The following is a 16,668-nucleotide window of genomic DNA, read 5'->3' on the forward strand; positions in this document are numbered from 1 at the left end:
TTATTTTAAAGTGATTAGGGCTGCACGATATTGGAAAAAACTGACATTGCGATATTGAATATTTCTGCGATACATATTGCGGTATTTGGTATAATTTCAGCAGATGACACGAATAGCTCTATTTGGAAATAATTCATAAAACTCTTTGTAAGAGACTACATCTGCGTACAATATAATATAATAAATCAATCAAACACATTGCTTAATACAATAGAGCCTAACCCTAACCCCAGAGCCGGAGTGGGATTCCTTTTCAGCCCTGGAGTTTCATGCCTTAGACCGGCCCACTTCAGTTCACGACTGACTATATTAAAATAACATCATTTCCAGTTCAGAACTTTAGTGAAGATTTGAACAGTTAACACAATGTAATGTTTAACAGTATCAGAATCTAGTTTCTGTAAGAATTAGTTCTCATAAATATCCAAACCTTAAAGTGAAAAAATATCAAATAAATACAAATATATATTAAGCTGTATGTATTAAATGAAATTAAAATTAAATGTATTGGATTTTCTAATGACAATATCACATCTTTTTTAAGGAAACAGCTGCTTTATAAGTTAAAATATTTTTTTCATAAATATGAGAACATTAAAGGGTTGCTAAATCTCCAACACTATTCTTTTAAACATCACAATGTCCTTTTCTGCAAAATCTGAATATATATTCTGTGTAAAATTGTTTACAGAGATCCAGTCCTTAAACACAAATAAAGGATAAAACAAGTATTGCACTGTTATCTGCCAGACATTTTTAACCGCAGTATTACTTTCTAATGATGGCTTCATGTTTTTCCCCTTTTTAGCTTTCTGATCAAGTTAAGTCAGATTTATTAGTGTAGTGAATCATCTGATTTCATTAATAGTCTCAAGGCATTTTCTATTGAGCAGGTGTAATATTCATTAATATTAATTATTCGAATTCTTATAATCACTTAATGACAATCCTACCTGCCCATTATAGTGTGCTGGGCTCAAGACTGATGCTTGGAAACATTGCGGGCCCTGGCTGTTCACTGTTAGCAGCAAACTGGACAAGAGGCTGCTGCTGCTGAAGAGCTACAGGACAAGAAAAGGTTCAGTACATAAATGGTGGTTTGCAGACATACTAGCTCACTAGTAGTTAGTTAGTAATCTAGCTGCATTAGTTGCTCCTAACTAGCTTAACGTTAACTTACCAGCCGTTTCATCGTCTTCATGTGTTGTTGTACTCTCGCTGCCACTGGTTTTAATGAAAATGTACTTAGAATTTTTAAATTCTGACCTATTCAGCGCGACATTTGTGCTTTTTATTATCTATTTTTCCTCTGTCTCGTATCTCTTAACAAATGATTTTGCTGATGAGCAAGGTGCCGCTGTTGGGGAGTCGAATGATAATTACGTCATCATTAGCCTGCATGCTGGATTCTGCTCATGGGGCTGCGAGAAAATAAATAAAAAGAGTGGAGCTGCGATAAAATAATACATTTAAAAAGTGAGGCTATGGTCAAATAAATAAATGAAAAAAGTGTGACTGCTGAGAATGCAGGCAGTATAGGGACACCGGCCCTCGCGGTCAAAAAAACAGACCGGCCCGTAAGGAATCCTCTCGGTCCTCCCGATTAGCCAATCCGGGTTTTTGAATGAATTAATTAGTTGAATTAATTTGAATGAATTAAGCCAGAATTTATGGTTGTCTGGGAGTCTAGCCGGATTCAGGCACAAATTGAATAATCACATGTAAAATAACACTGTATAGTGTAACTTTATTGTAAATGCACACAAATAAAATTAATCTCTTTCTTGTGCCTAAATTCATTAAAGTGGTTTGAAATGCTCACATGCCCTAAAAACACATGCAGATGATAAACTAATTCATAAATTTATTGCTCAAATTTGGAATGACTCAACAAATCATGTATGGTTTGAGCTGTGGTTCCTGTTCAACTATAATCTCGTAACCCTACGATGCGACTATTGCGGATACACATATAGCAATATTGATGCTAAAATATTGTGCAGCCCTAATATATTGAGAGAATGTTCATTCTAAATAAAATGTGTCATGTCCTATTTATTTAGCTGATTTAATAATGACTTTCTTTTTTTATCATTAATTAACAATAGCATATAGCCATATCATTTATAACATCAGCTTATAACAACAATCATGTGATGACATATTAAAAGACTCTATTAAAGGGATTGTTCACCCAAAACCGAAAATGCTGTAATCATTTACTTTAGTCTTTACTTGTTCCAAACCTTTAAGAGTTTCTTTATTCTTTTGAACAAAGCAGAAGATATTTTGAAGAAAGCCAGAAACCGGTAACCATTGACTTCCATAGTATTTTTTTTTTTTCATGGAAATCAATGGTTACTGAATGGGGTGACACGGAGGCTCAGTGGTTAGCTGGTTCCCAAGAAGGTCGCTGGTGAGTCCTGGCTAGGTCAGTTGGCATTTCTGTGTGGAGTTTGCATGTTCTCCCCATGTTGGTGTGGGTTTCCTCCGGGTGTTCCGGTTTTCCCCCACAGTCCAAAGACATGTGCTATAGGTGAATTAAATAAACTAAATTGGCCCTAGTGTATGTATGTGAATGAGTGTGTATGGATGTTGCCCTATACTGGGTGCAGCTAGAAGGGCATCCTCTGTGTAAAACATATGCTGTTGGCGGTTCATTCCACTGTGGCGACCCCTGATTAATAAAGGGACCAAACCAAAGGAAAATGAACAAATGAATGGTTACCGAATTCTGTCTTTCTTCAAAATATCTCCTTTTGTGGTTAATGGAAGAAAGAAACTCAAAAAGGTTTGGAACCATTTGAGGGTGAGTAAATAGTAAGCAAAATATTATTTTTTGGTGAACTACCCCTTTAAAAGATCACATTGGGTTCCAAAATTAGGCTACTAATAGGCTATATTATGTTATTGTATGCTACAGCTTTTACTCATTTAGTAGCAACAGAATGTGAAATGTGACCTAAAATTTTTGCATGATAACTTAATGTTTAGTATTTTAATCAGTACATCAGAATAAGTTATTAGTTTTATTTTTATATATCTGTTATGGTGAGCTTTATTTCACCCATATTTTTACATTATTCAACAAATTGTTTGAAAATGTAAGTAAACAACTTGCCTGTAACATCACTTCTGTTCATAATCACTCCCCTGAATTTAATCTGATGCAGACTTTAAAACTGGACAGTTTTTGACCCAATAGGGTAAATGGGAATTATTACTCTAGACTGTAATTTTGGAAATTTCCAAGAACATGTAAAGAGAATCCTACTTCACAGCCTCTCTCACAACTCTTTTCCTTCCATCTTTCGTTCCCTCTTTATTTTTTTCTCTCTCCATCTCTTCTTTTCTTTCAGTGGGAATAATCCCCCCTACAGGAGACTTCAAAGTGCAGGCCAGGCAGGGACAGACTTAATTACCCGCTGCCTTAAAACTGATGCCAAATCAAAACTTGCTCTGGTCCATCTCTGTCCTGACTTTGGCAGGTCTAATTGTGGCCTTGGATTCTATTTTAGTTTTTTAATGGAGAAAAAGTAACAATTAAATCAAAACAAGAAATGTATAGGCAGCTCATCACACATTATGTGCCGACTGCTTTTTATAGTTTTTAAGGTCCTGTTTGATTTATATGTATTTCTTTAGGTATTTCGCGGAGTTTTACCAGAGATGGATTGCGGCTGGAAAGGCATCCGTTGCGTAAAACGTGCTGGATAAATTGGTGGTTCATTCCGCTGTGGCGACACCGGAATAATAAAGGATTAATAAAGGGACTAAGCCGACAAGAAAATGAATGAATGAATGAATATCGCGGGATCTTTCAGCCTAATGTTTGACGTTTAAGTACAGTATGCTAAATATAACACCTCAGCACCATTAACTCAGGAAAGCTGTGTGCCAGTGTTTTATTTGGACAGCCCTAAAAGTACTTTTCCCCCATGTTTTAATCTTACACCGAGGTAATCCAGCCTTTTTTATCCCAGTGAAGTTTAAACTCCTCCAGAATGCCTGGAGGTTTCGATGGCTGGCCGAGGGAAAGCATTACGTCGGGGTATTTAAAGCCGCGGAGAGTTGGATACGAGGCGGCTTAATGACGCCGCTGCAGTCGGGATGAGCGCTAATTCACCGCCCAGGGCCGCGACGGATGGGGCACCTGCAGAGAGAGCCATCAGTCAGCTTAGCCACCCTCGACAGGTCCCGCGAGGAGCTCCGTATCCCCGCGACTCATGGAGCTTCGCCACTCTCCACAAAATGGCCTCATAATGACAGAGCAGCGCGTGAGGTAGTTACCATAACGTCTTTTTGTTTTTATTTTTTCAGTCTGAGTAAACGCTCACCTTTGAAAACTAAACTAAAAACACATCACGGAAAGTTTATTTGTTTATGTGTGCTAAAAAATCTTGCGTTACCTTAACAATTGCCACAGGAAGCGAACATGGCCGGGAGTCAATTATGCTCGGTTATAGCGTCGTGTCTGGGGCCTATTTGTTAATAGTAGCCTTGACAGGAGGTTTCAAATGTGCCTATCTTTAAAGCAGTGCAATAGAAGAACCGTTTTGGTTCCTCAAAGAACCTTTCCTTAAAATGAACCATGCTATGGCTAAAACAGTTTTACCAACATGGAAATAAAAATGTAACTGCGGTTTTGCTACACTCCCTGCTGAAAAACAGCCTTAAATTAGCCTAGGCTGGATGGGTGGTTTAAGCTGGTCCACCAGCCTGGTTTTAGAGTGGTTTGGCCATTTCCAAGCTGGAAAATGACCAGCAAAAACCAGCCTGGTTTAAGCTGGCCAAGCTGGTTTTACCGGGTCATCTCCCAGCCCCTCCAGCTAAGACTAGGCTGGAAATGGCCTAAACCCCTCTAAAACCAGGCAGGTTGACCAGCTAAAACTAGCCAACCTAGCTGGTTTAAGCTGTTTATTTCAGCAGGGCTATAGTTTAAACATGATATTTTTTTTGTAAAACCATGGTGTGTATGTATATATGTGTATATATATATATATATATATATATATATATATATATATATATATATATATATATATATATATATATATATATATATATATATATATATATATATACGCACACACACACACACACGCAGTCAAGCCCGAAATTATTTCTATAATTTCATATTCATATTGTTTACATTGCTTCAAGGTCTTTTGTATGTATGCTATGCCTTTATTTAGTAGTTTTATTCCATATTTGCCTTATTTATTTATTGATTGCTGCCTTTTAAACCTATTTAAAATGAGCTGAAACAACACAGTTCATTCACTGCTCTTAAATTTGTAAAAACAATTAACTTACAATTTGTGTTGGGACAACATTAATAACAACATAAAAATGGCACCCAACATTTTTTTTTTGTAGTGTAGAATTAGCTTTCAAAGATTAGCATAACAGATAACTATTAAAATCAAAGGGCAATAATGCAGAGAACTGCTTTGACTAATAATTCTTCAAATGAATTAGCTCTTCATCAAGTGAATTAGACAAGACTAGTTTTCTTGTTTTTTTTAAATATGAAATTAACCAAAACGTCTACAGTGAAATCACAAAGGATTTCCCTCATGTCCCCAGTCACATATGGTTTTATTTATTTTCAGCGTTAGATATAAACATTATTAGTAATCATGAAATGTGAAATAAAGAGTAAACAGTGGTAAAAAATTCTTGTTTTTTTATTCAAGACCTGCATACCAAAGTTGCCTCAGTCCAAACAAGGGGCATCTAATGCTTGGAAGAAATACGGGAGAAAAAAAAATACTTAAATATACAGAGAAAGGGCGGCTTTCAAAAACAACTAGCAAAACACAAGTGAACATAATAGTCAGTTTGAGATGAACGTACTGTATAAAGGAGTGGACAAACAGTCGTACAGAGCTCTCTGACTTCTACAGAGTGCCACATCTATTTTGAGATGCAGATACCAGAGGTTAATACATTCTGGGAAAGGGTTCAGAAGTGTACACGGTGGCTCAGGTTGACTGATTTGCGTCTGCATGAGTGTGGTCAGTTTTAGTAGCTCTTGATGACTTTAATTGTAGCCTTTGGTTGGAGGCAAAAAGCTTTGATGTGAATTGTGCACAACCGAAGAGAAGATCATATACAGTGAGGTTTGGCTCAGCTATCTTGTTACCTACACGTTTGAAAGTCCCGTGTGTCGATTATTTTAGACATATTATGAGCGAGCCTGTTTTCTGTGGGTGAGTGGGTGTGTTAGTGCAAAGTGAGGGAGACTGAGAGAGAGAGAAAGACCTTCAGAAAATTTCCAGACCTTTTTTCTTTACTTCCTGATCAGAAAATTGATGACACAGTAATGACTTGGACAAGTAAAAACATCTTGTATTTGTGCTCTATTCTTCTCATGCTAAAAGACCTGAAATCTGCAGGTCCCAGAAATCAGGTATTATGCCCCCAGTGCTAGTCAGAACACACAAGTTAAAAGAAAAAAGGGAAAAAAGCAAGAAAGAAACAGTTCAAGAAAGAGAGAAAACAAAAAGTTCGGGCAAGCATATAAAATTATTTACAACCAAGATAAGAGTAAACAAAACATTTACTGTTGTATATGTAGCTACAGTAAAAGGTCAGACAACCTCTTAAACTCATCTGTACATTTTTAATTTCAATTTTTCACAATTGTATCCTGCCAAATGTGTGTACATATACAGTATATATTTATATATATACACACACACACATAAACACATCATAGTGCCTACACATGTATTTCATTCCAGCCATTTAGAAAATCCATTACTGAAGAAGATAGCAGAAAGATACACACGACGGGAACCTCAGTATTTGTCCTGTGATCATCTTTCCATAGATAAAAGTCGCTGGCCCCGTTACAGTTCTCTTTTATTCAATTAAATCTTTATTTACTCACATCCAAGGCAGAAAAGTTACTAAAACTCAAAGACTTTTACAGTTACAGTGACAAAACATTTTAAAGACCCACAATTCAAATTGGACTGTAAAAATGAAACTTTTTTCTTGTTTAAAAAAAAAAGGAAATGATGGAAAGAAATGATAATTGGGGAAAAATATTTTTACTTTTCTTTGATTTTTTTTTTCTTTTTTTCTTTTATGTAAAATGCCCAGGCATTCTCCAATATTACAAATACTGGTATACTTTTACAGTAAACAAGTGAAATGTCTCAAATATATATATATATATATATATATATATATATATATATATATATATATATATATATATATATATATATATATATATATATATATATATAAAATCCCATCACCAAAAACCAATATACACACGCCACTATGGCATTCAGAGAAACCTTATAAGCAAACTTGAAAAAAATGAAAACCAAAAAATTCTTGTTTAAAACACACATACACAGAAATATCATTTTACCCTTGTACTTGTTTCAATACTGTAAACGTATTTTAAGACAGAGTGCACTAAATGTTTTACTTTTTTTCTTCTTTTTTTTTCAAAGTTTCTGTAGTTCCTGATTTTTGTCCAGTCTCTTCCTTTATTATTTGTAACAAAAACAAAATCATCCATTATTTTCAAGGGATGCAGTCTTGTCCTGAAGTGAAAAATTGTACATATATATTTATTTATATATATATATATATTTGTCTATTGTGTGTGTTTTTGTGCACTTATATGTACATATTCATACATATATACACACATAGACACACATTAGTATTGTGCTGGCTACTTTTCATCTTAGTTCAACTGAAATGACCTACGTATCTGTTTTTATCCTTGCTCTTTTAGAAGCAGATTAAAACCACATGGACTTAATTTTTCAATTCTTTGCTTCACAAAAGTGTTGCATTTGTCTTACAAGACAATAAATAGGAAGATCAGTATTCAAGGCACACTCATGTCAAATTGAATGGCAGTACAAAAACTGTCCAAATAAATTAATTTCATTTTTATAGTGCCAGCATTGCGAAAGCCAAGCCTATCAACGCTGGCACTTCAATCTCAGATGCTCCCTCTAGCAAGGCCCAATAAATCCATTTTTGAACATAATTTCTTGCTCAGAAGCCGTTTTCGCCATTGTTTTCAAATATGTAAATCAACAAATAATAAAGTGCGGGTCAACTGCGAAGAGCTGTGTATGTTTACTTTTCTTCCTCTCTCTTTCTTTCTATTTCATTAGTTTGCTTCGCTCTTTTTCTTTATTTAAAAAAAGAAAGAAACCACGATATTCCCTCGCTTCAATCGTTTGCGCTGGTTAGGGCATCTTGTCGAAAGAAGGCTGTTTAACTGCCAATAAATCAGTTGGATAGAAGAGAAAAGAAAAGGGAAAATTCAGCTGTGCATTCTGTAAGCGTGTTGCTACTTCTGAGAATGCGTTCAACTACACATCACAGGAAGTCCTGAATGAGAGGAAAGAAAGAAAAAAATTGTCTTACTGTTTTAGCACACGCTCAACAGGTCATGACATACACTCTTTTACTGTGCAATTGACTAATCTGCATACCTGCTGATGGCTCTGACACACGGGACATGACCAGATTAACCAGACAAGTCAATATCATACACTAGAATCAGATTTTACTGTGCAGTATAAATTTGCTTCTCAAAATGATTGATAAATATATATTTATATATGTACAAAAATGCATAGGGCTGTTTCAAGTGATTTTAAAAAACATTGTAAGAGAATGAATTATAATTGGATCAATTCTAATCTAATCTGGTTAAAGTGGTGACTCCCTCAGGAACCGCAGACCCATAAATGAAACAACAGAACTGAACACAAAATATTACAAAAATGTCAGTCAATGGAAACAGAACAGTGGTGCTGCCTTGACTAATGTGCTTTTAGGTTTACTAACCCGAATTGGACTGTAAAGACCCTTCTCTCTCTTTCTCTTCCTGCTTGTGTGTGTGTGTGTAAATCACTCTTCTAGTGTAAAAATGCTTCATCCTCTGGCCTAGATGTCTTTAACTTAACAGCAATGTAGTATGACAAGTCACTTTTATGTGAAGGATGGAGTTGATTCATGACGTTTAAGGGTGGTTGGCAGTGTCATATGAAGTGTGGAGACGAGGCGAGGGTTGTGAATGAGCTCAACCAGAGGACTGGACTGCTTTATCAGAGAAGACGGCTGAGATCAGATAGCAGACTTGGCAGAAGTAGCTATACAGCTCACCCTGAGTTGTTTTAAAGCCGTCTTCCTTCACTATTGTGCTGTTCAGCGAAATCAAATGGGTTTGATTAAGTGCAGAGCCTATGGAAAGGGTGCTGGCGATTTAAAAACTCACTACTGAGACCTATAACACAATCCATCCTATGACTAGCGTTGTTTGGGCCGGTACTGGGTACCAATAAGCAGCTGCCTTCGCTTTAGTCTGGTTTAAAGTCTCCTCTCCTTGATTTTGAGTAGACAGGTTTTCAGCTCTACAGTCCTCTTTAGATTTACTGTCAGAACTGATATTCAGTGCTACATTCCCAATTAGATTGACATGCTTCAGATCAGTTCGTGCTACAAGGTCTAAGGATTGTTGTCCGCTCATTTTGCAAGTATGAATAATAAGAAAAAAAGAAAAATAAAGACTAATAGCTTTCTCAATTCAGCTTTCAAAATTTGAAGATTGAATGCGGCTTCTCTTCAAGAAATTACATGTGTAGCTTAAATAATCTACAATGTAAGCAGCGGCCTCAACGATACTCTGTTTTGCTAAAAGCAAAAAAAAAAAATCTCTCAGGATGTCTTTTAGATTTAAAAAAAAAATCTCAGCATTTGAAATAAATCATAAGATTATGGAATAAAAAATGATGAAATAAAAATTAACCTGCACATGCCAAAATATTTTAAAAATCCAATAAATACAGAATTATTGCACAGTTAAAGGCTCCATTTAAAATATTGTCTAATGTATCCATTCATAGATATGCGGTTTATACCGTCTCCAAATTAACCCCCCGCCCTCTCTCTCTCTCTTTTTTGTTTGTTTTTTTTTTTTTTTTGCATTTTCCACTTCTTTAATGTCTTTATCATTCTCAGATGGCAGTTTCTTAGGACAAAACTAACTCAAACCATTAACTTGAAAACAAACAAACAAGCAACCAAAAAACAACAACCGAACTAAACAAAAAACAGAGTATCCAGCTACCCCTTTTAAAATCAAGGAATTGTGAGGCAAAATAGGAAATCTGGCTTAGCTTCTCTCTGCTTGTTCAATTTTGACCTCATTCGTCATCAAATGTTCCCCATGCCACTTTTTCATGTGTTTCTCAAGCGTGCTGTAGACGCTGAAGGGCATTTGGCAAATGTCACAGCGGTACACTTCCTTACCGAGCTGGCCGTGTGTCTTCATGTGGCGGGTGAGCTTGCTGCTCTGGGCGCAGGCGTAGTTACAAAGCTCACACTTGTAGGGCCTCTCGCCTGTGTGGCTGCGTCTGTGCACTGTCAGATTGCTACAGTTCTTGAACACCTTCCCACAGTACTCACAGGTGTCACTCCTCCGGCTCTCTTTCGAGCTAGGCCGGCCTGGTCCTGGCCCCCCACCCAGGTGCGGGGTGCTGCCTCCGCTAGCAGTACCACTGCGGCCGGAGAGGCCCCCGTCCAGCAGGTCCCCTGGCGGCGTAGAGAATCGCAAGCTTCCGTTCTCGGAGGAGTGTTCCGAGGAGGTGGCGAATGGAGATTGTCTGGAGTCGGTGAAGCCAAGGAAAGGATCTTTGATGAAGTGGCGGGATGCTGCATAGCCCACTAGCCACTGGGAGTAGACATTTTCAGATGGGATTAGGGGGGCTGGGGGTATGTCCAAATCCTTTTCGATTTTTATCCTCTTGTTAGAGGAGTTGGAGAGGCTGGGGCTGGTTATGGGAGTGGGTTTGCGGGGAAACAGGCCTGAGAAAGAGTCGCCTGAGCCACAGTTCCTTCCATTCACAGTTGCCCGCTCTACTTGGTCCATTTCCCCCACTACTGAATCATCATCCCCCACTTCCCTCTGCACTTCCGAGATCCTTTTGGAGAATGGAAGTCTTTTCCGATTGTCAACTATTAAGTTATTGTACTGCTGGATGGAGCTGAGCCCTACATTTTCCACCATCTTTCCTAACGAAAGGGTCTTCTCGTCTGAAGGAGGCTTTGAGCCATTTTCCCTATTCCGACAGAACTCAGAGTCCATGCTGAAGTTTGACTCAGGCCTGCTCTCGTTTTCCAACTCCTCCTCCTCTTCCTCTTCCTCCTCCTCTTCATTGTCTTGGAGCATACTCTCGCCTTTGAAATCACCATCCCGATTTTTTATACCCTCCCCAGTGACGTCACTAGTGCCTGGCTCAGGTGAGCTGGTGGTGGACAGGCCATCATCAGAACGCCCTGTCATGGAACCAGATTTGTGCATGTGGGTCTTCATGTGGCGTTTTAATTTGCTCGCTTGAGAACAAGCATGGTCACACAATTGGCACTTGTAAGGTTTCTCGCCTGTGTGGCTTCGCCGATGAACAACCAGATTACTCTGAAACTTGAAGGTCTTGCCACAGAACTCGCAGGATTTCGACTTGCCCTGTGTCTGTGGCGGAGTGGTGCTGTTAGGGGGCATGGGAGGCAGTGGAGGGGTGCTCAGAAAGGGTGATTTCGGGCTGGGCTGAAAGGGGTTTGGATTGAGAAGGCGATGCATAGGGTTAGCACGGCTCGGTGACAACGGTGGAGTGGAATTGTTGTTTCCAGCAAGCTCTCTCAATCGACGGGAGAAATCCATGGACTGGGACTCTATGGCCATGGGTGTCATGCGCATCACTCTTTCGAAGGCACTGGGATGCTGGGAGATTAAACCCATTTCCTCTGCGCTAAGGCGTTCCAGGCGATGGGGATCTAAATGATGGCGTGGAGGGGGGCTGACAAAGGGAGGCGTATTGGGGATACGGTTTTCCACAAAGCCTGGTGGGGGCTCTCGCAGTAGAGGCCCAGTCATCCGTAGGAGGTGGAAGGGGTTGTTGTCCCCCAAAAAGTTGGTTAACGGGGACTGTGGTATAGATTCAGCACCAATTGGAGGAGGAATAGTGATCCGTGGTGTTAGGGAGGTATTCGATGAATTGGTCTCTAGGTAGATGCGGATCCCATGTGTGTTCTGAGCATGTTGCAGAAGGAACCAGGCGTTGGTAAAGGGTTGTTTGCACGTTGTGCATATGTAACTTGAAGGTTCATCTCTACCTGCAACCAAAGAAGAAAAGAAAGCTTTTTTATTTCTCAATTTATAACCTCTGCAGTTAATTTCCACAACACTTGTTTCATAATGCAAAAAGTTTATTCCTATTAATTACTACATTAAAAATCAGATCTTGCTCGATGGAAAATGAGACATAGGGTCACAAATGATTGCATGTTACAAAGAGCATACTTTGAGGTTTCTGACACTTCCCAAAATTTGCCTTGTACTTTGGGCAATGAGTATTGTCATGCACCCATCATACTGCCACATGAACAGAGCAACTCATACTTAACAGAAATGTGACAAGTGCATTTCCATTCTGCTCCTTGAAGGTTTGGTGCTGTGGGAACATCGCATTCCCAATTTCAGTTCGTCTTTAATCATTGCTTTTACAAACGGCTGACTCATTTTAGAAGCATAACGCCAAGCAAGAACACTCTAAACTGGGAAACCCTCCAAGCTCCAAGACTGTCCTAGGATGCCAGAGTAATATGCTACCAAATTGGAAAAGTACAACTTAAACTGTGATATAGGGGACCCTCATCAGTATCAGACTAATAAACTTAAGTTGTCCCCTCAAAGAAAGGAATAAAAAAATGAGAGAAGAGGGTCTGGGTTGGGGAAGGGGGAGGGGGAAGGGAGCGCACATCAAGATAAATGGTTTCAAATAAAGAGTGAAAACACTGCCTGTGATTTAAGAGGCGGTGGGGAAAAAAGCACACCAGTCTGAATGTTAAAGTCTGTGGCATTTAAAACAGCTCAAGGGTATTATTTACTGTTCCATTAAGAATTTCTCAAGATTGTTTTTCTTACTTCCTCTCACGTTTTTATCTTATTCTACAGTTACACTTCCTGGAAAGCCCCCTCTCCACTAATGACATCACAGTGAATCTTTGCTTTTCTGAGAGCAAGTTTGATTACAAAGGAAGAAATGGCTCACTCCTGAATTTATTGTGAATTTTTATGATAACAACTTTAGTCCATTTTCCACAGTCCCAATCATATAATTAAATAGCAGCAACTGAATGTGTGAAGTCTGTATACACTCTGGGTTCAGGTAAAGTGTGAACAGTATCAGTTCTCGGATCAGAGAATGTGTTAAAAAGTGGCTCCTGTGCTTGGTGCAGCTCTGGAGCTTTAACTACACATGACTAATTGATGCTACAACTTCACCGTTACATCGGTTCTGCCACGCAAAAGGGACTCATTACCATGGCAGCACAAACAAGCCAAGTGTACTGAGTATACAATGAAAAAAGATTCTAAACCATCTCTGCCGTACTCCTGGGGCACTGGTGTAAAAAAAAAAATCTACAAAGTGGAAATGGTAATTGTGCACTAGGAAATGAGTTTCATTTATTTATTAAATGAAAGCTTGCTGTTCTGACCTAATGCAGCAATTTAGGATACGCAGGAAAACATATGCTGCTGTAATTGTTTGGGTATTTGATTTCTGGCTGTGCTTTGTGTACCTTTATGAGTGTTTTCATGTATATGTATGTGTGCGAGAGCGAGCGACTGTGGAGAGAACAATGGGGCGGCAGTCACACACAGGGCTTGGAGGAGCTGGGACTAGGAAGCCCTCATGGGTGTCTATTTCAATCATGGCCATTGTGAAGGATCAAAAAGAGCAGAGAGAATGAATGGTTAGTATCTGTTCTAGCATTCCTTTACATGCTGCCGAGGAGCAATGCTAAACAGGGGAGTGTGTTTTCATCTGAAAGAAACAGAGACAAGGGATTATATACACCAATAGCCTGAAGCTTCATCTTATTGGTATACTGCGATGTGATATTTCATCAAGGAATTTAAATAGTAAGCACACAAAAAATGTAAATTAGTAAAAAATGAGTAGTGCTATACACATATGAATTTTTTAAAGGTGGCACATTAACAACATTTTATTCTGCTTCAGATATCATAGCATTCTTCTGTGCACAGAAAAATACCATAATCACTAGTTGAAGTCCTGTTTGGGGTCTGAGACCCCAGTGCCCTTTAATTAGGGGTGGACGACATGGCAAAAATGCAGTCTCAATAATTATTTTCCATATTGAATGATAACGACATACATTTCAATTTAAGTTGTTAATGCTTCCACATTTAAAAGAGTATCCCAACAATGACTGAAGCCCCCTCAAAATTAGCGGGTCTGTTAAATGGCATAACATGTTTTTGGCTGATAAATTTTCAGTGGCCGAAAATTCAGTACATCTCTAATATCAACACACTTTCAGATTCCCATTGTTACACATTTCTGCAGTGTGATTGGCTCTTAGATCAATATAGAGTAAAAATGTCCAGAGCTTATCAATGTTATTGACATCAATTTTATCACAATTCAATATAATAGCCCCACCCTTAATAACTCAAAAAAATGATTTTACATTTTAAAACACAGCTCAATTTTTTTTCCTGATCTCATTAAATTGGTATTTTAAACAAAAGTGACAACATCAAAAGATAATATCTTTTAATTTCTTCCATTTCAGTTGAATGTAAAAAAATATTAAATGAAATTTATATATGAATAAATAAGATCACATCAATAAATATTATTATGTTCCTCTAAAATGTGTTTCCTAATAGTTGAAAAATGTTGTTTAATTGGAATGAAGTTTAATTAGATAAATACTAATGTTAAGTTAATTTCAATATTATTATTACAATTTTTAGATAAACCAAAACCGAAAGTGAAAGCACAAACAGCTGTCAAAGAGTATGAGTGAGCTGATAAATGTGATGCAAACAAAGAAATTCAATCAATCAATGTCCTTTTAAATGTTAAAGAAGCTTCAAAAGATAAATATTTAAGCCCTTAAGTGGATATTTAAAAGATTCACTGGGGGAAAAAAGCAACATTCCCCACTGAATATTATTATGTGGCTGATGTGCATTCATAAGAACATCTGTTTACCTCTACCCTTGTCCTGTAAAGCCTTTGACTTAATTACAGTGGACAGAGCGTAAGCTCCAGCACAATGGCCATCTTTTCCCCCCCAGCCTCTCAAGGCCCACATATATGCATACATGCATAAAACACACACACGATCCTCCAACCTCCTCTCGTTGTTTTATGGCAGATGCTTTAAGACTAATGCTCCATATAAAGGAGGCCTAGAAAACAACTAGCGTCTGTGTTTACCAGGCACTGTCCTTATTTTCTGTGTGTGTGTGCGAGAGAACCTTTCTCTATGCTAACTACCGGGGCGTAAAACATAGGCTACTGTACTAGCTGATCCTCTCGCAGACAAACAGAAGTCATCAGGGGGCCGAATGTTCATTTCTGCCCCACAATTAAGACGAATCAATGGCCGTTGCCTGAAATGGTATTTGTGGCCGTGCTGAAGGGACTCGGGCGTGAGTTTATTGAGAAGTGTTCAGCGCCTGCACTCCCGAGGGGATTGGAGTCCGACGCAGATGGCAAATAAAGTATGCAGCCCGAGGCGAGAGCACATTATGCTAATTCTAATGTCAGCTGTACTTTAATATACAGCTCTATTTAATCACCCTATTATTTCACATTTCCATATGAAAAAAGGAAGAGAGGGGGAGAGAGAGAGAGAGAGAGAGGGAGAGAGAGAAAACCTGCAGCACTTCTCTTGCTACTAACATAAGGAGTGCGTTCAGGTTTAGGTGGATGTATCTTAGGATTGTGTGTCGGCGTGGGGCGCTGTAGCTGTTTGCTGTCAGGTTCTTTTATCAACACACGTTTGTACATGTTTACAGCCAAAATAAATGATAATGAATCACAAGAACTTAAATATCTTTGTAAATATTTTAGAATTGCAAAAGAATCGTGCATGAATATAATAATTTCAACTAATGCAAAAAAAAAAAAAGTAAAGATTTTTTTACATTTGCATAAAAATAAAATAAAAAAAACTTGTAAATGTGCACAAAATGTGTACATGCATGCAGGAATGATAAAGTATTAAACATAATGACCATAATGTGATTTCCAAAATTTTTAATTGTATAATATGATGATTGGGTTGTCAGGATTTATTTGGTGTTAATATTTACAGCTTTATTTCACATTTTGTCATTTATGTTCTATTTTTTTAAGTCTTGATTATATCAAAAGAAATTTGATCAAACATATAAACCACAAATTAATAAATGTTTTAATTCATAAATGACTACAGAATAGCATAGCATGCATCAATTTAAAAAATGAAGTTGTGTTTTTATTACATGCACATTTACACCTACAATTACAAAAATAAACTACATGTAACCTTTAGAATTGGAAATAGATTTCCATGCAGATATATTTATAAGTAGCTTTTTTATTTTTGGTTGTAAAGAACATCTCAGATTTCTCTGATTTTAAAATGAAAGTCCAGAATAGCAGTCTGGCCAGTCTCCTGATAAGTTTGGAGTGATTAGTTTCTCATGCTGAGCACTGGCTGATTCTATTTTCAATTAGATATTCCCAACGAGGCCCAGCTGCCGGGCGGGAGAGGAGAACGAGGACAGTATTGTGTGAAAGTGTGTGTCAT

At 37.9% G+C, this 16,668-nt stretch overlaps 1 protein-coding gene across 3 annotated transcripts in view; it reads right to left on the reverse strand.

Annotated features, from left to right (window-relative positions):
* Positions 1–7,270: 7,270 nt before the first annotated feature.
* bcl11ba (BCL11 transcription factor B a) overlaps positions 7,271–16,668 on the reverse strand; it is a 60,990-nt gene continuing 51,592 nt past the window's right edge. For 2 of the 3 annotated variants that reach the window (XM_056476796.1, XM_056476795.1), the window contains exon 3: positions 7,271–12,161. In XM_056476796.1, the coding sequence (XP_056332771.1) occupies positions 10,169–12,161 (1,993 nt within the window). In that variant the 3' untranslated portion in view covers positions 7,271–10,168. The remainder of the gene's footprint in view (positions 12,162–16,668) is intronic. The other variant, XM_056476798.1, reaches the window with a different exon arrangement.

The sequence above is a fragment of the Danio aesculapii genome, chromosome 17 (genome assembly GCF_903798145.1).
Source record: "Danio aesculapii chromosome 17, fDanAes4.1, whole genome shotgun sequence".
NCBI lineage: Eukaryota > Metazoa > Chordata > Actinopteri > Cypriniformes > Danionidae > Danio > Danio aesculapii.